The sequence below is a fragment of the Cupressus sempervirens genome, chromosome 9 (assembly GCF_028749045.1).
Source record: "Cupressus sempervirens isolate cs-2001-9-10 chromosome 9, ASM2874904v1, whole genome shotgun sequence".
In the NCBI taxonomy this organism is placed as follows: domain Eukaryota; kingdom Viridiplantae; phylum Streptophyta; class Pinopsida; order Cupressales; family Cupressaceae; genus Cupressus; species Cupressus sempervirens.
Genome location: NC_143126.1, coordinates 625,790,332 through 625,816,192, shown reverse-complemented (window position 1 = coordinate 625,816,192; position 25,861 = coordinate 625,790,332). Strand labels below are relative to the sequence as shown.

At 37.4% G+C, this 25,861-nt stretch overlaps 1 protein-coding gene across 4 annotated transcripts in view; it reads left to right on the top strand.

The window, feature by feature from the left end:
- LOC149540262 (uncharacterized) overlaps window positions 1-25,861 on the top strand; it is a 256,350-nt gene that overhangs the window by 177,103 nt on the left and 53,386 nt on the right. For all 4 annotated transcript variants that reach the window (XM_089801404.1, XM_089801401.1, XM_089801402.1 and 1 more), the window contains 3 exons: window positions 16,950-17,122; window positions 17,827-17,882; window positions 18,255-18,357. In XM_089801404.1, the coding sequence (XP_089657530.1) occupies window positions 16,950-17,122; window positions 17,827-17,882; window positions 18,255-18,357 (332 nt within the window). The remainder of the gene's footprint in view (window positions 1-16,949; window positions 17,123-17,826; window positions 17,883-18,254; window positions 18,358-25,861) is intronic.

Below are 25,861 nucleotides of genomic sequence, written 5' to 3'. Positions count from 1 at the left end.
CTTTTGGTTTCTTGAAGGAAACATCTTTAGTTATTATAAAAACAAAGCTTTGTGAGAAAGCAATTCATTATTCATGTTGCTTAATGTTTTAAGAAATTGAAATTCTGAAGGGTTTGAATGCAGGGTTTGGAGGAGTTAAGATTTCCTCATTATTGTTCTGCACTTTGAATTGGCCATCAATGCCATGCATCATACCTTAACTGAATTCTGATCTGTCTTTCTAAGCTGAAAATTGAAGGTTTCTGCTGAGGGTTTGTCAATTACCATTGCTATGATTTGGAGTAATGAAGAGAATTAAGTTTGCCATCTACATTCTCTACAAAATCATTGACGTTACTACCATTTGGAAGCATCTATATGAGCTGTGTTTAAAACTGCTGAAGCAGTGTTTGCCAATTATCATCTGCTGTTAATCATATTTGGTGGCGTGCCTGATTTGAGGGTTGTGGGTAAGACAAATACATCTGTGTTTCATCTACAGTATCATTTCATTGCCAAATAATGGCTCCGAACTTTGTATTAAGGCTGTGATTGGGTAGAGATTGTTGGTGTGGGTTTGAACATCTGCTGCAATTTATTTTCTTCATCAAATTCCCAACATCACTAATTAATACCAATTTCTTAAATAAATTAAGTTTATTGCATATTGTGTTGTGCATTTGTAATTTGATCAATAGAAAATAAAGTTGAAGTTTGAATCATTATCATTTACTTTGCATTTCAAAGCGTTGTTATTTATATATTCTGAAAATTTCAAGATTTGTATATCTCAAAACACAAGAAAATATAAAACATTCTAAGAAAAAATAATTATTCTTCAGCATATTAGGAGTGAGCCAGAAGAGCTCATTACATGATGCCTTCTATGGCCATTGCATTTGCCTATTTGATAAAGAGTTCCCAAATAAGCATGTTTCTAATGAGACATGGACCAAAGTAAATGAATATGGCTACTAGTTTCTTCAAATCCCCAACTTCACGCACATGCGAGTTGCATATTTCAAAGGTGAATCATACACACTCCCACAATATCGTACTGACAAAATCATTTTGATGGAGTTAGCAAAGCAACTCATGGTAGTGTAGGCATATTATTCTACGTTACATATATCAAGAGTGGGGATTTCCTCAAGAAATCCTCTAAAGATTAGTGGCTATTGGACACTATGCACAAATCGAAGAACATGGAGTTTGAACTTGTTGCCGGTAATATTTGTAAAGTCTTTCGGGAATAGTAAATAATTGATTATTTGTTAAGTAGTGTCTGTTATCGAAAGAAGTTAGAACACAACGTTTGAGTTACAACCCTTTGGATACTATATGTACATCCTCTTAAACGGGAATAGATATCATCAGAACTCTTGAGAGCATTATCATATGATGTACTTGAATGAATATTAATGAAATGAGCAGTAAGGTTCCTGAAACATTGTGTTATCTTATTCCTGTGTTATGCTTCATTACTTTTCTAGTATGCACTAACCTAGTTTATCTGCAACGGTAACATTTGGCACCATTGTCGATTGAATCTAGGGAGCAACGAAGGGAATGAAATATGATGAATAGATGCGAATACCTGTTCTTGAAAATATCACAACCAATGAATCAGGAGTAACAAAGCTTTTTGAAGGCGAACATGCTCTAATGGAGAACTACATTTTGTTTTAGGCGTCTATTGGAACATTTGTATGAAGGGAGCACGTACGCGCAAAAGTTGCCGAAGACACTGTGTGGGACATTTTGCGCATGAGCCCCATGACAAACTTCTTGTTGCATCACCTTCCTCATCTGCTCATGCAAGCATCCATCGCGCAGATGAGACAAAGGGACTAAACTAAGTAGGAACAACGCCACCAACTGATCTCTGCAGAAATTTTTTGAAAACAATCGTCAAGAGGAGGAATAATGTGATGAGATCCAGCAAATGACTAACTTGTGAGCTTTAAGTTATGGGAAAGAAGAATAAAATTACACTTTTAAATCTTTAATTACAAGTTCGCAAAGGTCGACCCATGTAGTACGAAGAAATATAATAATATTTCTTTCTACAACATGACAAACATGTTGCATCACCTTCCTCGTTTTCTTGTACAAGCATCCATCGCGCAGATGGGACAAAGGGAGTAAACTGAGTAGGAAAATCTTTGGCAACTGATCTTTGCAGAAATTTGCCAAAAACAATCGTCGGGAGGAGGAATAATGTGATGAGATCCAACAAATGACCAACTTGTGAGCTTTAAGTTATGGGAAAGAAGAATACAATTACACTTTTAAATCTTTAATAACAAGGCCGCAAAGGTCGACCCATGTTGTACGAAGAAATATAATAATAATAAGTGTTTCGTTTCATTATGATGTTTTGTTGAATTGATGCCCAACTTATTGAATAAGGATAGAAAAAGGAAGGAGCAAACAAATGCCCTACAAGGCACGCACCAAGCTTTAATTCTCGCATAACAAGTTGAACGAAGATAGAGGTTAAGGCAACTTGCCAAAGGATAATCAGCTGAAGGACTATCCAAAGGGGACCATGGAGGTGTCGCGGAGGGTGACCACATGGGTGCCACAGGAGGTGCAATAACTGAAGGTGAAATCTACAGTTTGCCAGAACATCAATGAATAAGTAGTAGCAAGGAGTTGCTTGAAGAGACATGGAAAATGCTAAATTTGATTGAGGAAATGAGAGAACAATTCATAAACTTATCTTGCAGCTCGCATAGTGATGAAAGGAAATCCAAGACGAAGGGAAAGAAGAGACGAGGGAAGAGGACATCGAGGAAAGGAGTGTCGAAGTGACACCGCGCGGTGGTCAAGGTAACCCGCCAAGATCCAGGGCTACTAGTTTGGGAACACGACCAATGGATGCAGGATAGACTAACGACCGGAGGAAACATGTTCCAGAAACATAAATTGCCAAATTCACTATCAACAGGCATAATCCTCTCAGACGTTGTTGTACATGTAAAACCATCTGGACGACAAATGAGGTTTCAAATAAAGATGAGTGAGTGCAACAATTTCTAGGGACCCTTCAAGGAGTTGTAGTGGATTGGTACTTGACATGGACAAGGCAAAGGTGAGTTCATGGGATGATCAACGGAAGTAGTTCCAAGCAGAATTTTGATTGCTTTGAGACAATAACAAATTAGTAGTAGAAATATACAACTCGAAGGGGAAGGAGACTGTATGTGCATATAACCGAATGCTCAAAGAGTTACTTGGGAGAATGGCAACTCAGTCGATGGACGAATTGAAGAAAAGATGGTTCGTTGACGGATTAAACACCTCCATAAGGAAATGAAAATAGTATTCTCATCGTTGTATGGAGATGCCTATAATAGAGCCATGAACTTGGAAAGTGAAGGCAAAGAAAAAAAAGAAAATCCTCATCTGAAAGTGATGAATCGTCGGGAGAGGAAAGCAACAATGAGAGTGAAGATGAATCCAACAAGAAGGTGCAAGCCCTTTGGAAAGACATGAACATATGATGTGCAAATATAAAACAATGAAGAGAAGCGTGGGACAAATAACTAAGGGGAGGCGGATTGTACAGAGTGTAGGGAAAGCGGCCACACAAAGGGGTCATGCCCAAAGAAATCATTGTGCAACATCTGCAAAGTGTTGCGTCCTTCCACTACCATACAACTTGAAGACAAGGAGCCAATAAGCGCTCTTCATGCAGGAGCAGCCGTTTACCTTTGGGACTACGAACTCAAACCAATAGAGGAATAATAATGCCTCATCTAGCAGGTTTCGTAACAACTGGCACGAAGGGCAAGGAGATAATGAGAATAGAAGCCAAATACAGTATGATTCAAAGAGACGATTGATGATTCAATGTCTAGCATGCAAACAATGGGGCCACTTCGCTTGAGATTGTACAAAGAGGAACGCACCTTGGAAGTTGTATCAATGGTGTGTTTCTAGAGACCATGAAGATGCAAGCTATTTGAAGCTTGGTGTAAACTTACTCAATATTGAAGAAGGGAAGGTACTTGTTGTCACCTGGAACTCGACAAAACTAACAGTATATCTTGATCCCCATATGGAGAAACAAACGGTACATGAAGCCAAAGAATAGATAGGAAAGGCGATCAAGGTAAGGAAGGATACACATGTGGCAGCAAGTATCTCCGGACGGACAAAGGCTAAACACAATATACTGCGACAAATGTTATAAATAGAGGTGCCAATCAAAATTCCAAGACCTTCTCTAGACTATGCCTCAACTGAAGATGTCACTATTGAATACCTAAATGACACAACCCAGCACAACTTTTCAAATCAATACCATACAACGAACATGCATTCTAGGACGGTCAGCTATAGACCCCATGTTACTCGCAGTAAACAATGGCTGACACCTGATTGTAGTCGAAATGTAAATCTTACGAACAATTCTGATGGATACCATAGTTCACGGTGGATCAAGGGTAAATGTCTTGCCAGTGGAAACATGGAAGAAGCTTGGGAAGCCTTCCCTATGGCTGCCCACCTTCAACTTATTGGGTGCATACCAGTACTGCATAAAACCTCTCAGGACGCTCATGGCTCAATAAGTAACTAAAACATAGTCGTTTGTGCTAGACTTCGTAGTGATCCAACCGAAGAAGATCACGTATGATGTCATTCTCGATAGAGGATGGTTGGTGATAGCGAGGGTAAACCATAACTAGAAGAAGAATATCCTCTCAATGGAAAGTTTTGAAAGGAAGTTCGTGATTGATCTTCGTACATAGATGGTGAACGAGGAGATTGACTCATCTTTGGAGTCCAAGTCAAACAAAGAATGTGGCAAAATATACAAAGGGAGAAACCAAATAGTACCGAATGAGGAAGGCATGCTGGAACTGGAAGAATGCTTGGAGGATGATGTAAGTTCAATGAACGAACTCTTCTATTGGCAGTGGGAGAATTGTGAGCTTTTCCATAGTCCTAATAGTTTTTTCTGTACAAACAGTCAGGCAAGAAATAGTTATGCAATTGGCTGGAAAAAGAAGTTGGTAAGCAAGGTTGCAGTTACAAGTAGGTGATCCAAGTAGTGGTAGTATGAATCTGAGTAAGAATGCACAAACTCTACCCTAAGGAGTCAAAATTATAGGACAAGTAGAAACAAGCAAGAAGAAAATAAAGAGAAAAGTACAAGGGCAACATATGGCATCTAAAAATTCTAGAAAAAGACTATGTAACAACTCAAACAATAACCTTTGAAGGCCTAATTGGATTAGATTGTCGGAAATGGTTTCATGAAAGTGTTGAGACTGCAGACAACAAAGTATTCAAAGACAATTTGAGGTGAGCACAAGTGCAGTGTGTTATCCAAATGGCAATATTCTATATCAAGGATTTTGAAGGTCCCCTTAGAGCAATGATTGAGACATTTTTCAGTTTTTTGAAGAAAAGAACCGTCACCTATGTGAAACATCTCATAGAAATTTCTTTCACTACTGTTGAATTTATAAGGGTGTTCGGATTACTGGAAAAATGGCACAAAATAGATTTGAAGGCAGAAAAAATACTTATAGGGATGAAAGATTTCTACATTCGGTTGATTTGCAGGGATGACCTTGCTAATGCAACGAAGGAATCACATAGAGAGTCTTCACAAAATAGGGGAATAAAGAAGTCGTTTATCATGGAAGGTCATTGGAGATGTTTGATGGATGTAGTTAAGAGCCGGTTGACAAATTCTAACCGTGCCTCTAATATTTCTTTCCCATAGGTCTCCCTGATGAATAATTTATTTGGTAGCATAGTATAGGGTTGGGCCACATTGTTATTAGAACATATGTATGAGTTCATGACTTTGCATCATAAGACTTTCTATATGCCACACTATGCAATCGGGCTACTCTTGGACGCTATGATTGGACAGATCTTGCATGACATTTTTCAAAGGAGATTAGAGTGGGACCATTTGCACAAGGCGAGTCCCCATTATGAGATGGTGACACTTAGATACGCCTAGCGAACATAAGGGGGCGACAGGTAAGAAATGGGCCAGGTAGGTGATGGATGTGGGATTAGATCACGGGGTTACTAATAGTAGACGATGACATACATTTGAGAGGGAGAGTGCTATGGACGAAGACAACACTTAGGCTGACATGGAGGATCAGGTAGTATCAGAGCCTCCATCACTATTTGCATGCCTTATGTCGTCTTCCACAACACATTTGATACTCGTTGCCAACACTGCTTCCATCTTGACATTTGGCCAATTGAGAGCAACTGTTGTTATGACTCCTTCAGTAGTGACGACAAAGAGAGCCCTTGTGATGATGTCAAAGACAGAGACTCTAGTATCGAAGGAAGCCCTAGTAGTAGCACTTGACATGGAGAGTACTCTAGTGCTTCTTGAGATGCCTTAGGTGGTAGTGAATATAGTTTTGGTGGGACGAGGGGTTGCATAGTCACAACAGTCGCCATCCAAAGCTGTGACTAAGGAGGTTGAGTTGATGGAGACTTGGGAGATAGAGGGTAGTAGGCCACAGGAGCTACAAGTCTGACTAGAAGTGATCAAGTCAGATGTGATGGTTAGTTGATGCGACATTGTTGGTTAATCCGGTGAGTGATAGCTCCATGGGTGTGACTGAGAAGGTCAGAGAGCATTTTGCAGTACCTAGGCAGGGGCACATTCCAACAGTGATGGGGTGTGTGAGTGATTATTTGCTGCAGCAATTTCAAGTTGCACCGTTGATTGAAAGACCTTCTATCTAGTCTCCGATGAGAGAAGACCTCCATCTCGATGAGATGATGTTGGATAGTGCAACACAGGGATAGGTATCGACACCAGAGTTGGAGGGTATAGGGGGCTGTAATGTCCCCAATTTTTAATGTAATAATTTAATTTAATTAACTAATTAACTAGTCCTAGAATTTAAATAATACAATAAAAGAACCTTTAATTAGTTAATTTAATTAATTAATATGGGGTCCAAGTTAATATTTATATGTGTGGTTCCAATTGATATAGTATATCTCGGACCCATTTTTGTTTTAGTTTCCATTGGTAACTGTTGCCGTCCGCTATCTTTGTACACCCTTGGAAAGACTTCCTCGACAGGTATTTAAGCACAGCTTGTAAGTAGTAGTTGGTATGCATTTTGGATTATTTTCTATTTATTGCAAATTCTTGTTGGAGTTCTCTTATGTTCGCCATTTCGAAAGTGAAAGATCTTCCCTATTTGGTTTGTTCGATTTCGGTGGGATTTAACCCTCACCCTACTCCATCACTTGTAACATTTCACTTGGATCTGGCAAATCGAAGCACTGTCTATCTACAAATATTAATTGAATATACCTGTGTTCAATTTTCATTATTTGGATTTCATCTTGTTCATGGTTGTATTGTTCAAACTCACTTCCACTACCCCCACATCTTCTTCCGTACAACTACACAAACATACAAACACTAGATTGGTACACAGTCATTTTGTAGTAATAGTGTACGACCCATCTTATACAGCCCAAATCGTACGACCCATACTATACGACCCATTCTGTACGACTCACTGTAATATTGTACAGCCTCTTAGGATTGCATTCACTTGTGTCCCTCACTGTACATCATCTGTGCTCCATTACCAACATCGTACGGTCATACTCCCATACCATACGACCCTTCATAATAGTATCATATTGCTACAGTACAACAGTTTCTACCATCAACACTAGCATACAGTCACCTCCATTAGCATCTCTGGTAAATAATTAATAGTAGGGTTATGAAATAATGGAAAACGAAACATTACAGTGGTATTAGAGCCAAGTTATTCTGCCAGCCTGTTGGGAGAATGGAGAGCTTTGACTTGGATTACACTATGGCTCAGTTTCCATCCGATTGGAGGGCACATTTGTTAGTCGAATCCTCGAAGAATACTTTTGCGTGCCAACTGTTGGATGGTCAAGTGAGGGATGACAAATACAAGGTGGTTGGCGATGTCATTTACCACAAAGACAGAATCTATTTTGTACCCGAATCGAAGATAAAGGAAATGATTATGGAAGAAGGTACTTGCACAAATAACATTAAACCATTGCTCGGCGATCAACTTGATGGAACTTTGGGTTCTACCAGTGACTCTCCAAATAAGCAAGCTCTACTGGTAGTTGTTCAGCCTCCTGGTGATGTGGATTCGATCGAGGATTATTTGTAGCAGCAATCTTAATAGTTGGCTGATTATGAAATCTATTTTGCAGTGGCAATTATGATGGATTACACAGATGAATTTCAAGGTTGGAATCTTGGTGACGCAGGATAGGACATTATTTATATCAAAGTGGTGTAGCGGAGCCTGAATGGTGGTCTACTCATCTCAATTGAATTCAATTATGCACATGCGATCTTGAAGAAGCATGGAGTTTTCAGCAATTTGCATCCATGCATGGTTTGGGATCTTGGAGTTTGTGTATTCCTTGAGGACAAACAATCTTTGACCAGCGAGAATTTGTAATGTCCCCAATTTTTAATGTAATAATTTAATTTAATTAATTAATTAATTGGTCCCAGAATTTAAATAATACAACAAAAGGACCTTTAATTAGTTATTCTAATTAATTAATATGGGGTCCAAGTTAATATTTATGTGTGTTTCCGATTGATTTAGTATATCTTGAACCTATTTTTGTTTTAGTTTCCATTGGTAACTATTGCTGTCGGCTCTCTTTGTACACCCTTGGAAAGGTTTCCCAGACGAGTATTTAAGCACGGCTTGTAGATAGTAGTTGGTATGCATTTTGGATTATCTTCTATTTACTGCGAATTCTTGTTGGAGCTCTTTGTTGTTCGCTATTTCGGAAGTGAAAGATCTCCCCTATTTGGTTTGTCCAGTTTCGGTGGGATTCAACCCTCACCCTATTCCGTTGCCTGTAACACTTCGCTCAAATTTGGCAAATCGGAGCACCATCTATCTGCAACTATTAATTGAGTATACCTATGTTCAATTTTCATTATTTGGATTTCATCTTGTTCGTGGTTGTATTGTTCAAACTCACTTACACTACCCCACGTCTTCTTCCGTACAACTACACGAACACAGACTCTGGATTGGCACACAATTATTTCATAGTAACATTGTACAACCCATCTTGTACGGCTTACTGTAATTCCGTACTACCTCACATGCTTGCATTCACTTGTCCCCCTCATCGTACATCATCTATGCTCCATTACCAACACCCTACGGTCATACTCCCATAATGTACAACCCTTCATAATAGTATCATATTGCCACTGTACAACAAGTTCTACCATCAACACTAGCATACAGTTACCTCCATTAGCATCTCTAGTAAATAATTAATAGTAGGGCTGTGAAAGAAGGGAAAATAGAACATTACAGAGGCAGAGAGAAGACGACACCTGCGGGGGTAGGAGATGTAGTGGTGGGTGGATGTCCTCCAAGAGTGATGGTAGATGTTGCAGTACAAATAACAAAGGAAGAGCCAACACATGATACATTCAATGAGGATGTAGAGACATATCTTGCCGCTCTTACTGATGTGGTTGATAGAGGCAAGTGGATCGCACAAAGTATGCTTGTAATGTAGCGCGAGGAGGAGACTAGGGTAGCTGCAAAGAGACTTCAGGAGGAGATAGCTACCCAACTAGCCACTCAATGGACGGTTTGGGAAAAGGAGCACACTATACTGATGGCGTAGTTAGAGGCAGCCAGAAAGGGTGGAAATATGGTAGAGACACAACTGGCAGAGGTTACAAAGGAGAAGTTTGTAGTTTAGACACAACTAGCAGACTTTACAAAGGAGAAGTGTGTAGTTGAGACATAGTTAGCTAAAGCCAAGGAGGCATCTGATAGAAAGGAGGCTAAACTACAATATGTTGCATTAATGTTAAAGGAGGTAGTCAAGGCAAATTCTCAGGCACAGGCAGATTTGGATATCCATACCCAATAGGTGTACCAAGTACAAAAGAAGTTGAACCTTTCCGCATCCCAAACAGCTCAAGGGATGCTCCCTTGCACTTCATTTTAGCTTGTTTTCTTTCATGTTATGTATTGAGAATTGTCTCTATTTTGTGTTCGTCATCAGGAGATGACTTTCTTTTTGGTGGGGATAATGTTAACGGTAATATTTGTAAAATCTTCGAGAAAAGTTAATAATTGATTATGTTAAGAAGTGTCCATTACCAAAGGAAGTTAGAATGTGACAATTGAGTCACAACCCTTCAGATACTATATGTACATTCTCCTGAACGGGAATAGATATCATCAGAACTCTTGAGAGCATTGTCATATGATGTGCTTGAATGAATATTAATGAAATGAGCAGTAAGGTTTCCTGATTAATTACTTTTCTAGTATGCACTAAATAGTTTACTTGTGACAACAAACAAAACTCCAAAGGATCACCCTAAAAAAGTTCACGTGTAGGAGTTGTTTTGATTGGAGAGGCCTCAATGATAAGACGAGGAGGTGATTTGTACATGTTCATTGCCTACAAGACATGGATTGATTTGCACTCAAAGATAGTCATCCAAAGAATGGGCTATTGCTGATTATCCATCAAGAAAATCGTAGACTTCAACCTTGCAGAGATCTCTATTGAGTTGAAGATGATGATGACATTCTAGATCTAGACTACACAAAACATCATGTTGAGAACTTACCCATTCTACCTCCAACATGGTCATCCGAGGGGAGTACTTCAATCAAGGTTCATTTCTAATCCATCCTTGTAAATACCAACATTTGGTTAAAGAGAAGGGAGCTCAAACGCATCAAAATCAAAGTACGGAATGACTTTGATCCCTGGTACAATCAGTTTGAAGTTTGAAATGAGAGGCAAGGGAAAGGATGGTGCATTTGCCTCAGTTTCAGAACCCGTAATAGCATCGCTTCCAAAGCTCACAATTAAAGTAGGCAAAGAAATAGGGCGACTACTTGAGGTGAATTCTATGGAACCTCATAATATCTAGGTTGGTTCTAGTGATGATGAGTTGCCAACACATCTAAAGAAGTCTATTCCTATGGCATGTCATCCTATAGACATCAACTACCGCATCACTCTATTCTGCACCTGTGTTGGATGAGCTGCTTGATTCACCATTGCACACAATTGTGGATACTCTCTAGGGAGAAGTCACGTCCTCTCGAGGATCCAATTTTAATAACACCAACTTTTCCTGTCTCTTCAGCTACTCCCGTGATCCTATTAGTGGACTAGTTTAGATTGTTAAGAGTGTACTTGATGCATACTCCACAACCATTCCCAACATGCCAATTTCATCCATAACATTGTTGGATGCCACTTCTGCACAATTTGAATAGTTTATGGAAGAGGTCACGCATTACACTCCTACCAATTGCTATCCAAACTGAGACTCTACCTATTGTGACTACGGTTGCACAGGCTGATTCAGTATCAACATTGGTTACCACATTTGTAGTAGGGTCCTCCTTTTTCTCTCTTCCTCCTTGGCTCAACAAAATCACAAAAAAGAGGAAGAAAGAGGGACTCCTAGCTGAAGATCATGATTTCAGGCAAGTTGCTAATACTGAGGTTCCCAAGAGAAAAAAAAGGCAAAAACAATTTCAAGGGTTGTGGTTGACAATGATGAAATCAAGTATGTAGAGGTAGTTGAGCCTCTTGTTGAGAAACCTATGGAAGAAATGCAATCCATGGATTACAAGTTCACTAGAGTTGAACTTGGTAAACAAACACATTTGGGTTGTCAACAAGATGCACATGATGCAGTCATCTTGCTCACACAGAAGAATGACAAGATGTGGTAGAAGAATAGATTAAAGAAAGAAAACACGTGCCTACTAGACATCATTGAGAAGATGAAAGCCTCTTCTCTATTGGTTGATCCTATCTCTTTAGAGCATGTGGTGCAAATGGAAAAGAAAGTAAAGGCACTTGATAGTCAGTATGGTGGCCTAGAATCACAAGGTGTGCGTGTGATTCAAGATATTTACAATATACTTCTTTCAATCAGCAGCTCAAATTCCTTGATGCAAATCAAGATGTTTGGAGAAGTATGAAATGTTTTATGCGATTGTGGGATTATTTTTTCAGCGGAAATGTACTACAATTATTTAAATTTAATGGTCAACAGGGAACACATTCTACAAGGGTTAGTGGTCGAAAGTAATGTTGCAATAGAATGATTTCAAAGCCAAGAGTGCATGATGAATGGATGTTTTAAAGAACTGACATTTAAGGTAATTGCTGAAAATGGCGAATTTGTTGAAGAAGAAAGTGTTTGATAGAGTTCACGAGAGTTATTCAGCTACATCTTCGAGGCTTACAACTTTCACTTTAGCATGATTGATGTACTAACAAGCTACAAATCTTCATTAAGTGTTCTGCAAAACAAATTGGCAGAGTATAGTATAGTTGTTTGAGAGTGCAAAAATAATCCAGAAGGCAACAATCATTGCCCAACATATAGGTGAATCAGATGCAACAATTTTATGTGAGTCTCTGTGAAAGTTCGCAGAATTTGTGGATAATTTGTGAAGATGTCATTCAAGTGTCCTAGACACTTTATTTTTATACTTTCCAGGAATAAGTGTAGTTTTATGACAGATTGCATGCAGAAACATAATACATTATAAATATAGGAAAACATTTACCTATATAGTCACTTCATGCAATTAAGTTGCAAGTGCATTGGGCATGCAACTTTGAATATGTAATGTTTCATTAAAAAACCCACTCATGCCACTGTTATGTCCATATGGGATCTGAAATCAGGGGCACGTCACCAATTAGATGGTCGTACAATGGAGGAGAGAAGTCTGCCTAAGGGAGTGAGTTGTTGTACGGTAGCTACGGAGATTGTGTTGGAGCCATACGATAGGTAAGTGTGGAGTTCCTATGATATGCCTGGATGGAGGGTATTGAATGGAGGGTTTCAGGATTGTATATAGTGGGTATGAGGTATGCACAGTCTTTCGATTTGAACGTGACTTACAACGATATATTGTCTGGTACAGTATAGGAATTAATAATGTTATCGCACAATATCAAGTGTCAAATAGTGTCAACCACCAGTGATGCTAGGGATGAAATGAATAGACACTAGAGACGGTTATTGCATATATTGGCCACAACATGATTTAGTAGATCTGCACATACAAAAGAACATCTAGAGATAGTCGCCAAATGTCAATACTAAATACATGACTTTCAGATCTAATACTTCAATTACATGTGCATCAGACAAGATCTGAGAAGATACAAGCAATCGCCAAATGCAGACAAATAGAAGACCTGGCACAAATATCTAAATGTTATCTCCAACGGTAGAATAGGGTGGTGCTGAACCACCGAAACTACAAGTGGCAAAACAGGGAGGGTCGTCCACCTCCGAAATTGTGAACAAATTCCTTCAGCCTCCACCTTCCATAAATACAACAAAGAGTCAAATCCAATCCATGATGAATTATAATAACTAGACATTTCATTATAAAGGCCTCCAAGAAGCATTTAGAGATTTACAACAGGCTGATCATATTAATAATTTTACCTTTTATTAATTTGTGCCCCATACTTATTAACTAATTAAAGGCCCTTTATTATATTATTTAATTTCTGGGACCAATTAATAAATTAAATTATTACATTAAAATTGGGGACATGACAAATCCTTTTCATCCAAAGATTACTTGCCCTCAAGCAATCCATAATCGGATAAAAGGTCATCAACTCCAACATCCCAAACCAACCGCGCTAGCGGAATGAGTGAACGAGCATCAAACCTTTGTTGTGCTACACTACTGACAAACTTCTGCTACGTGACTGATATAAATGTTGTTGTGTCTATAGTCACCAGGATCCTAAAGAGGCCAATCTTGAAATTCATCAATGTAATCCTTCATGATCGCCACTGGAATATAGACTCCAAAATCAATTAGTGCTAGCAATTGTTCCTGCACATAAGTGTTGGTAATTCTTGGACTTTTAGGTTCATGATTCCCTTGATGGGACTCCACATAGTTATCCATGCTCTCCTGAAGATTCACAACCATGCTCCTTTCACACACACTAACAATATTACGAGGGTTCACTTTGACATTGGCTTGGCTTACATTCTATTTCAGATCTTCTCTATTGTTGTGTCTCTCTTATTCTATCTTAAATCATCAACAATTTCTTTAACCACCAAATCTGTTGAGGTTTTTGTTGTTCTTTTGAAGGGGCACTTACGGTCTTTTGTTTGTCCATATCCTCTTGTGCCTGTATGACTTCATCCTATAGCCATTTATCAATCTCCCGCTTCAAACCATGATGCTTAGACCACATATACTTCATTCAAAATTCTACATAATCTTTTAGAGATATATCCTCCCATTAACCCATCATGCAATCTTGCTTAATTTGCTTAAGTGACTCAGCCAAAGTGGGTGTTGGCAATTCCTGACGCTCGACACTTAGAGTGGAAGTCATTATCAACAATTGTGTGCCTGCCAAGTGGTTAAATGTTTCCTTTGTTCTTCTGTGGAGCTTTTGTTGACTTCTTAACTTTCTCAACATTTCACTGAAACCATTATTCAACACCATGATTTGATCTTCAATACCCAACAGTTTGGCAAAATCTCTAGCTCTGATACCACTATAATGTTTTGTTTAAACCATAGTTGAAAAATATGGATCCAGCAATATCTTGGCCAACCTAAAACTTTTGAAAAACGAGGAATCGCCAAAAAAGTGGCAGTAAATTGTTACTTTTATCGAACATTTAAAAATATATAATTTCTCTAAATATACACATATACACCAAATTTGAAGAACATATACTAGATGTTTCTCATATAAAAATCAAAGTTTAGAGTTAAATACATAAAAACATGAATATAGCAAATTAATACTAGTAGTTCTAATGTTAGCTGCTTATTATTCACATTTTGAATTTAAATAATAAATATACTTTAGTTTTATATACGAATATTTATTTTATGTAAATATATTAAATATTAATGTAAATATATTTCAAATATGAGGAAACTATGTAAATTAATGTGATAGATAATATAAAAAAATATTATAAAAACAGTCCTTGTAAAATTTATTTTATAAATTTATTCTTAAACACTTTAGCAATACTAATATAAGAGTTTTAGTATGAGTTTTATAATAATTTAAAAAATAAATATAACGAGAATTTTATAATAAATTTATAAATTTATAAAATAAATTTAAGAACTTTTAGTATTTCTATAATTTATAAATTCATTACTAAACATAACAAATTAAAACCTGACTTTTACAAATACAACTATATCAAAAAATCTAAATTTCCTAATTTATAATGCCATAAAAATAAACTATTATACATAGACTAGAGTATAAATTTTAAAATCCTTAATGCTATTGGGTGCAATGTATGTCATCTTCACAGTTTGCAGGTGCCGATGAATGCAGGAAGTAATAATGTCTGTCATCTTTGCAGTCACTGGTGTCCATAAAAAAATAACATAAACATTGGACATTTTAATTAAAATGATTGAAGCAAAACCTAAAACGTATTTTGCTATTTTAGTCGGTGAATTCAATCAGCCAAATGCATGATCTTTTGCGAGATTTTCTGTAAAGTAACACAGCAGTATTTGAAAAAACATGTAACCGATATATGCTCCATTTTAATCGGCTGCTTGTTTGACCCACGATATATCGCGATTTTGGCGATATACCGCCGTTTTCTTCAACTATGGTTTAAACAACCACTCCTCATGCCATAGTTGTATCTGTACGAGGTCTAAAATCAGGTGCACATGACCAATTTGATGACCATACAATAGAGGAGAGAAATATGTCAAAGTGGAGCGAGTTAGCATACAGTAGGAGTTGTGGACCGTCCGAAGATTGTGAGGAAGTCGTATGGTAGGTTAATGTGGAGTTCATATAGTATGTTTGGATGGAGGAGGGCAAATGGATTGTACGCAGTGAGTATGGGGTATGTGTAGTCTTTCGATTTCAATGTGAATTACAGCAATATGTTTCCTAGTGCAGTATAGGAATTAACCACCCACAATGAGTTCTGCCAGCTGGACTGGATCTCGCAGCCGTCTCGAAAGAGCAATAGGCTAGGTAAGAATGTGTTTGGCAGCCTTTAGAGGAATCTACAAAGGCCCAAAGCTAATGGAGATCGCAAATCAAATCAAATATAGTCCCTAGCCTAGGAGGATGTGCATCAAACTTAGCCAAGATGATACTATGGGGGGTGGACCAATGACATCTTATGATACGCCGAAGAAGGGTCTTGACTCTTTCAACTCAAGAGGGTCCCCAATCAATAGAACCATAGAGGATATTCGGTCTGACCAAAAAGTCCAAGAGGGACATCTTGGTCATGGTATCCTAAAAGTGATCTCTGAAGCACTGTCTCTCAAGCATAGCCAGGGAAACAGGCCCTTTATTGACCCAGGGCTGCATGGCAGGGCTCAAGCTAAACCGTGGTCTGAAGAACTTAACTTGAGGTATGAAGATTATTAAATGTTTGGTCATACTCTTTGTTGTATATTGACATTTGACAAATCACTGATTATGAATATATAAGTTTCATTTCGCAAATTTTGGGGGTATTTATGTGTTTTTATCGGCAATTATGAGTATAGCTGTTTGATATTATATAATTTTGAATTTCACAGACACACACACACACACACATTATTCAAGTCCATACCCATACCCAAGGAAAAAAAATGTTGTACTGCCATGCCAAGTACCCATACCCATACTGAAACTGGTAACTTAATGTTTTAGTAAACAGTTTCTTTTGATGGTTGAAGCTTGAGAGTGCATATTTTTTTTTTTCGAGCACTGATTAAAATTGTTGTTTTTGTGGTTAAATCCATAGCTGCTTATTCAAATTTCTCTATTTTTTTGTGGAGTTGATGTATCAATGAACTTTTATTATTTTCACTTTCCATGCAACCTTTTATTTTGTTGTTACTGAGATATTTAATTGTTTTCATGTGTAGTGGATGAGATGTACCTTGCGTCACTAATCAATAAAGGGAGAGAAGTTTACAATAAAGGAAACACTGATCCTACAGCTCTACCAGCAGAAACAATTTTGAAAATGGCAACAATTAATGGTGCCAAAGCTGTCTTATGGGACAAAGAAATTGGATCTTTGGAAGTTGGAAAGAAGGTTAGGCAATTCCAGTAAACCATGACTTTTTACCCTGGCTTTTTGTCTCTATTAGTGTTTCACGAAATAAATAAAGAGCTAAAATGAAAAATTATTTAACTCCATATGTAGCTCTTCTTTGATGAAAGGATCATAGATTAGTGTTCTCTAAATTAGTATATTAGTGTTCTCTAAATTAGCAATCTGCATTAATTTGGTTCTCTATTGTTCGCAAATGATTCCAGTTCTCTACCTTAATTAATTCCTTAAACTTAGGCATATAAAAATGAACACAAAATGATAACAAAAGGGGCATGTACAAAAAGTTCTTGATAAGTTCTATTTTATTTCTAGCTTCCTCCTTTTGACCATAGTGGGACTTATTTTCGTTTAGATTCGGGGCTATCTATTGCCTAACTTGCACTTGCCCTTGTTTGTTGAGGTAAATCAAACTCAGAATCTTCCCCATATGTTTTATGGGTTCTTTAGTACAGACTACTAAACAGAGTAATCATTTTTATTTTATTTTATCAATATTATAGAAAAGACTTCATTGGATGCTCTTAACGATCATATCAATTAATGATTTTAGGTACTTCAATTTTGTGTCTTCAAAAATTATTTTTTATCCTGCTGAGTTCCTATGTGCTTACAGTCATCATTAGGAGGATCCATATTAATGCGATCCAAGATTGCAAGTTGATTTATGTGTTCCTTGTTTGCAGGCTGACCTTGTAGTTATCAATCCTTGCTCGTGGACAACAATTCCTTTACATGATCCGTAAATTCCTCCCAACCCTTTTTAGATGGAATTTCCTTTCTTTTAAATGATAAAAGTACTTTCTTTGAGAAAATTGCGCACAACTTGAAGCAAATTTATGCTTGCTTCTCCATAATGCATAAAAGAAATGGCAACACACAGAATAATGTCGTTTTTTCACCATGTTAGATTTTATTGCACACAAATTAAAATTTTACAATTTTATCTTGTGGGTACAAAAATTGTGTTCTGATCATGTGCTGGGGACTAGACTGAACAATATTCAGTAGTCTTAGGTCACTAACACTTCTCTTGTTATTGAAAGTAATATCAGAAGACTTAGGAGAATGCTACAGCTTAAATATTAACGTTCATCCATTTTATGGTATGCAGCATTTCAAGTTTGGTATACTGTATGAGGACAGAGAATGTTGACTCTCTGATGTGCAATGGTCGGTGGATCATGCGTAATCGAAAGATATTGACAGTAAATGAGGTATGCATTCAAAATTGATGACAGCTTATCAAAATAGAGCAAACTTTTATTTACTGCAGTATAGAAAATAGAGTAGGAATATACAGTACACTAATTTTGAATAGATAGTAAACAACTAGTCACAAAAACAGATATAACTCTTGCCTTTATTTATATTATAACAAGGTCTAATGCACAAGGGTTCTCCATACAATAATAGTGATGATGGTAGGGGCAATTGATCACATTGGAGACCTGATACATTGAAAGAAAACGCACCTCACAGATGCTCTGTTTGTAGGTAAAGTCTAAAGAGCTTCGTCAACAACCTGATAAACTTTAACACCAAGAAAATCTTTAAACTAAAACCAGCACTTTGAAAATGAATGCATAAGACCTGCTAAAGAATCGAAGTGTTTATACTTGAAAAATCCCAACGCAAACATTGTTGTTCATATCTGAAGTCATTCTTAAGGAAATGAAAGATTATCCCTTCTTAACACCTAATTTCCTGTTACACTACATGTTCTTTTCACAACATGCAACTATTTAACTTTCATGCACATATTTTCTCCCTGCTAAACGATCAATGCATATACAGGATTAAGATCACAAAGGTGTTGGGTAAGGATATACCTTGATATTCATATGAACTATTTGACCAATATTATTATATTAAAATATATAACTATTATTCTAAACACATGATTTGTGATGTCCCCATTTTGGAGGTAAATTGATTTAATTAATTTAATTAATTAAGTTGTTCAAAATAATGAATGTTTTATGAGGATGACTAATTAATTATTTTAATTAAATAAATAAGTGGTATTAAATTAATTATTTATAAAATTATCAAATAAATAAATATTAAAAGGTAATTTTATATTTAATTAATTTAATAAAGTGACTTGAATTATAAAATATCTTATAAAGTCACTTAATAAATAAAATAAAATAATGTTCTAGAAGTTTTTGGAGAAAGTGGAGAAAAAGAATAAATAGGCATCCTGGGCTTCATTTTCCCCATCTAGATTTATCATTGTTGATGTTGATGTTTGATGGTTGTGGAGCCTAGGGTTTCTGCAGTTGTCTTTGGCCTTTGAGAACGAAAACTCTCAATTGGTGCACAATTTTGAGGGTGTGAAATATCACTTGAATTATTGCAGCTGGAAGAAAGTTACGTCAGACTTTCTATTTGAGCTCCATTGTTAAAACTTAGTGGCCTTTGGCCAAGTTTTTTTTGTATGATTCTATTTAGGGCTTTGAGGAGACATTTTGGTGTTAAGTCTTCCGCAAATTTGGCATGAAGTAGTTCGATTGCATGCTCAGATTTTTATACCAGTCATTTCCAGAATTTCTGTCTTCATATCAGCTTGTGTGAGAGGTTCGATTTTTCTCATAGACACTTCATCTTGGGACAATTTCATCTAAGAGTGGAGGTGCTTCATATTAGAGGTCTAGGCGATCTTGTTGGAGGCTTTGTTGGCAACCAAGAGGCTGCATATTATTTTATATTTGCCATTGCTTCAGAAATAGGGGTGGCAACATAGGTGGCTCGATTTGGGTTCATGAGGTCTACATCTTTTGAGATAATGCTTGCTTCACCATTGGAGACTCAAGTCAAGTTCAAGCTACAGGTTCCTTGAAGATTTCATGCTATCTACGTGTCATTTAGATGCATTTTATAGAGCTGGGAGCTGGTGTATGTAGACGATCTAATCAGACTTTGGCATTTTCAGTTGGGTCATGTTGTAAGCCAAGAGTCTTGGCATTTCCATGAAAACTTGTGTAGGCAATTGCATTTCAATAAGAAATCATCTTTGGGAAGTCTCACATAGTTGTAATGTTCATTTGAATGTGATATGAAGATGTTTGCCAACTATTTGACAAATTGTCAATGGCTGTAGATGTTCTTATCAACATATAGGTTGCATACGAACTGTTTGCTAAAATTACCAGTTGGCTGTAGCTGCATGTTTTGCATTTAGGAGTCATATATGAGCATTGTTAAAGATGAAATTGAGTCATTGATGCTTCTAGGTTAGTGTTTATGCATTGTAGTTTGATTTCTAAGCGTTTGGAGTACTTTGGTTTCTTCTACAAGCATTTATATGAGTTTGATCACATAAACCAGCAAGCTGGGAGGTTGCAAGTGAATTGTTTGATGATATTCCTTGAGTTCCTTATCGGCACTTTGAGATCAGATTTGAGCAGGGTCATTAGAGTGGTATCAAAGCTAAATCTTGCCATCCTAAGGGTTTAGCAATCACATGTAGCCACCTGGGTTTGGCTCTCACAGATTTTACACTCGCAGGCGAGCTTGGTTTGATAGGGAACAAGATTTTGACAGGCAGCTAGACACCATGGGTGACAGGCAAGAGCGTAGCCCACCAAGAGACAATAGGAATGAGGATCAGGAAACAAGGGAATTTTTTAGAGCAATGGTTATAGGACAAGAGCGGATGGTTGAGGCTTTGCAGGCACTCACCACCGTGGTTGAGCACATGAACGCATAGGATAGATGGAATCAGGAGCAAGGGGATAACAGGAGTGCAGTGGGATCACCTAGAGTTCATAGAACTCATTCCAGAATAGTAGATAGACCTACACAACCCACCTTCTTGAGAGAAGAACGTGCAGTAGAAGAGAATGTTGAAGATGTTGAGGAGCCTACCTTTGCTGATGTATATATGGCTGCTCATGATGAATGACAACGATTGACACCAGGAGCTTGAGAGCTCATGCATTTTGATCGTTTTGTACAAACGAGGATGGATTACTACAGGTCTCGATAGGAGAGGAGAGCTTGGAATCAGAATAAGGATCTCAAGCAAGCTACTAATAAGCTTACATTACTTATGTTTGATGGAAGTGACAAATCTACTGCACAATCATGGATTCATAAGTTGGATATTTTCTTGGCTCTTCAACCCATGACAGAAGAGGAAGCCATCAAGTTTGCCACTTTGCACCTAGAAGGAGCAGGGACACTATAGTGGTATCACAGCGGTCTCTTGCCATCCTGTTGGGTGAAGAATGAAGACATTATGGCTATTCCTAGGATGCAGTTAAATGCCGTGATGGGAGAATTGGAGAAACTTATACAAAGTCAAAGAAAGATGGCTGAATTGCTCTCACAACAACCATAGACAAAATTGCAAGGTATATGACTTCCATTTCTAAGAAGTCTAACGTGGAAGAACAAGAGGTCTCTACAAGTGAGGTATCTAGAAACTTCTACAAGGAGTTTGCAGCAGTTGGTGACCAGCATATAGCCGAATCTAGGGAGGACAAAAATCAGACCAGCTTGGAGGAAGATGTTGGGCAATACTTCAGGAGGACTTCAAGGATGAAGAAGAGCAAGAGGTGTTTGAAGAAAAATCAGTTTTATTAGAGCATCCACATGAAGATATGGTTTTTTGTGATGGTTCAATAGGTGAATTTAACATTGCTTCTTCTTATCATGATAAAGAATCAGATTGTAGTTCAATGAATGTTGATTCATATCGAAGTCTATAAGGGAGGATATGGAATTTGATCCTCTACCTAGTGGAGCAGCCACTAGTGTTTTTTCTTCACATAATGAAGAAGGCATTCTACAATGGCATGATATCATAACAGATTGGTTTGAGGATAGCAACCTAGTGCATTATCATTCTCATGAAAAGGAAGCTTGTGATCATGAACAAGCCAAATATATGATATCATTTCTTGATGGCAGCACATGAATGATGGTATCATGGATTGGTTACATTGCAGCATAATCAGATTACATCTTATCAGGAGCTTGTGGATAGATTGGTGGAACGCTTTGACAAGAAAAACCCAGAATCATACTTCAGAGATTTGGCTCAACTCAAGCAAGTTGGGAGTTTGGAGAACTACATTGGGGACTTTCAGAGATTGTCAGTAATGGTTCCCAATATCTCAGAAAGACGACTGGTGGTGTTATTCATGGAGGGCTTATTGGAGCCAATGAGAGGATGGATAAAAGCCTTTGATCATCCTACACTTCAGGAGGCAATAAAGAAAGTTAGCAGCATGGAGTTTGCAGCACCAAAGAGCAAGAGCTTGCATAAGGAAATCCCTTCAACAAGCAACGAGACTCCCCAACAATCAGACAAGAAAAAGAAATCAGCACCTATGATGGATGAGGAGACACGAGAAGAGTTGAGGAAGAATAAACTATGCTATTGGTGCAAGGAGTCTTACAACAAGGATCATGATTGCCCTTTGAGGCCGAAGAACAAGGCGAACCATTTCATGTGGGCATACTTTGAGGACTCTGATTCTGATGAAGTTGATCAGCAGGTTGCTTCAAAACTTGATCAGGGTGAGGAGACTTCTGCTCCCATGGCATATATTGCCAATGTTCAGGATGAGACTACATTCAGGTTTAGAGGGATAGTTGATGGACAACATTGGATCACTATGCTTGATACTGGTGCGACACATAACTTTATTAATGGAGATTTTGTAGCTCGGTGCAGACTTCAGGTTGAGGATTTTGATGGATTCAGAGTTCGAGTAGCAGATGGATATACTCTCGCATGCACCAGAAAGGTTGCTAATCTAACCTTGAGATTGAACAACTATGAGTTACATTCAGATTTTTATGTGGTCAACATGGGAGAGATGGACATAGTTTTGGGAATGAAGTGGCTCCAGGGCTTGGGAGTATTTACCCTCAATGTACCTAAAATGGAAATGTCTTTTGAGGTTGATGGTAGGAGGCATATATTGAGGGGTATTAGGGATGGAGGCTTGCATTGTATCAAAGGGTTGGACAATAAGAGAAAGAAAAAGGTGATTCAGGAGAAACATGAGATGATTCTCAATCCATTGTTCAAAGTGGAAGCCGCTTGGTCATATGACAATCCACTTTATGGCTTGGATGTTGATAGCTCTCTTGATTCCAGTCTTGAGATGAGCATTGTTGATAGTATTTGTGATCCTACTAGTGCGTCGGGATTGCAAATGGGGCTCACAGAGGAGATTTAAGAGGTGTACATGGTGAGGAATGCTTACAGCTTCATTTTTTATTCTCATGTACATGACCTATTCATGAAGCACAATTCAAGAGCGCATGTGCTGAATAGTTGGGATGATAGTTTATCTTGCGTGAAGTTTGGAGGCAAGGATGATCAATCTCTTGGCTTGCTTCCACTTGAGACTTATACTTTTGCGGCACTTGGTGATGGTATTGAGTTGGTATGACAGAACGACAGATGGTTTGAGCAAATGTTGTAGGAGTTGTTTGGTGATGACAGAGACATTATGCAGTTCTTCTTGTGGGATCCAGGCGGTGAATTGTTTGATGTCAAACAATTTTAGGAGGGGTAGATTGTAATGTCCCCATTTTGGAGGTAATTTGATTTAATTAATTTAATTAATTAAGTTGTCCAAAGTAATGAATGTTTTATGAGGATGACTAATAAATTATTTTAATTAAATAAATAAGTCGTATTAAGTTAATTATTTATAAAGTTATCAAATAAATAAATATTAAAAGGTAACTTTATACTTAATTAATTTAATAAAGTGACTTGAATTATAAAATATCTTATAAAGTCACTTAATAAATAAAATAAAATAATGTTCTAGAAGTTTCTGGAGAAAGTGGAGAAAAAGAATAAATAGGCATCCTGGGCTTCATTCTCACCATCCAGACTTGTCGTTGTTGATGTTGATGTTTGATGGTTGTGGAGCCTAGGGTTTCTGCAGTTGTCTTTGGCCTTTGAGAACGAAAACTCTCAATTGGTGCGCAATTTCGAGGGTGTGAAATATCACTTGAATTATTGCAGCTAGGAGAAAGTTACTTCAGACTTTCTATTTGAGCTCCATTGTTAAAACTTAGTGGCCTTTGGCCAAGTTTTTTTTGTATGATTCTATTTAGGGCTTTGAGGAGACATTTTGGTGTTAAGTCTTCTGCAAATTTGGCATGAAGTAGTTCAATTGCATGCTCAGATTTTTATACCAGTCATTTCCAGAATTTCTGTCTTCATATCAGCTTGTGTGAGAGGTTCGATTTTTCTCATAGACACTTCATCTTGGGACAATTTCATCTAAGAGTGGAGGTGCTTCATATTAGAGGTCTAGGCGATCTTGTTGGAGGCTTTGTTGGCAACCAAGAGGCTGCATATTATTTTATATTTGCCATTGCTTCAGAAATAGGGGCGGCAACATAGGTGGTTCGATTTGGGTTCATGAGGTCTACATCTTCTGAGATAATGCTTGCTTCACCATTGGAGACTCAAGTCAAGTTCAAGCTACAGGTTCCTTGAAGATTTCATGCTATCTATGTGTCATTTAGATGCATTTTATAGAGCTGGTGTACGTAGACGATCTAATCAGACTTTGGCATTTTCAGTTGGGTCATGTTGTAAGCCAAGAGTCTTGGCATTTCCATGAAAACTTGTGTAGGCAATTGCATTTCAATAAGACATCATCTTTGGGAAGTCTCACATAGTTGTAATGTTCATTTGAATGTGATATGAAGATGTATGCCAACTATTTGACAAATTGTCAATGGCTGTAGATGTTCTTATCAACATATAGGTTGCATACAAACTGTTTGCTAAAATTACCAGTTGGCTGTAGGTGCATGTTTTGCATTTAGAAGTCATATATGAGCATTGTTAAAGATGAAATTGAATCACTGATACTTCTAGGTTAGTGTTTATGCATTGTAGTTTGATTTCTAAGCGTTTGGAGTACTTTGGTTTTTTCTACAAGCATTTATATGAGTCTGATCACATAAACCAGCACGCTGGGAGGTTGCAAGTGAATTGTTTGACAATATTCCTTGAGTTCCTTATCAGCACTTTGAGATCAGATTTGAGTATGGTCATTACATTATTACAACTTGCTTTCAATTATTGAGGTAAGATGAATTGTAAATTGAGTGTTTTAAAATACATTGTATTAAAGAGTTCATTTTTATATAGGATTACAATGAAAATGTATATATGGAAGTAAAAATTAAAATGAAGTGAGTTTTGTATTTTATATCTTCTAGTAAGTTCCACCTTAATGGGGTTACTCCTGTGAGATTTTCACACCATCGTTCCATTGCAAATGGGGAACTCCCCTTTTCACTTTTTGTTGATAGGTTTATGTAGTAGAGTAGGATGGTGACAATTCAGGAGCCTCTCAAAATGAAATCTTGGAAAAGTGAGGAATGCAATATTGGCTAAGTCTAAGAACTAGGGAATTAAGAATCAAATGTTGAGTCATGCTAGTCAATGGCATTGAAAAGAAAAGAAAGACTTTTCTTTAAATCACTTGGTTAAATAGGAAGATTGTTTCACCTTGCCAAATAAAAATTGGAATCCACTTTTCGAGTGGCAACTTGACAAATAAATATGTGGAGTTCACTCCCTAAAGTGGCAACTTGACACAAAATGATGGAATCCACCTCCTCAAGTGGCAACTTTACAAATGAAAAGGTGGAATTTGAATAGCACATGATTATATTGGTGGGGGAGCAGGTAATATCAATTTTGCCAATTTAAAACTTTTA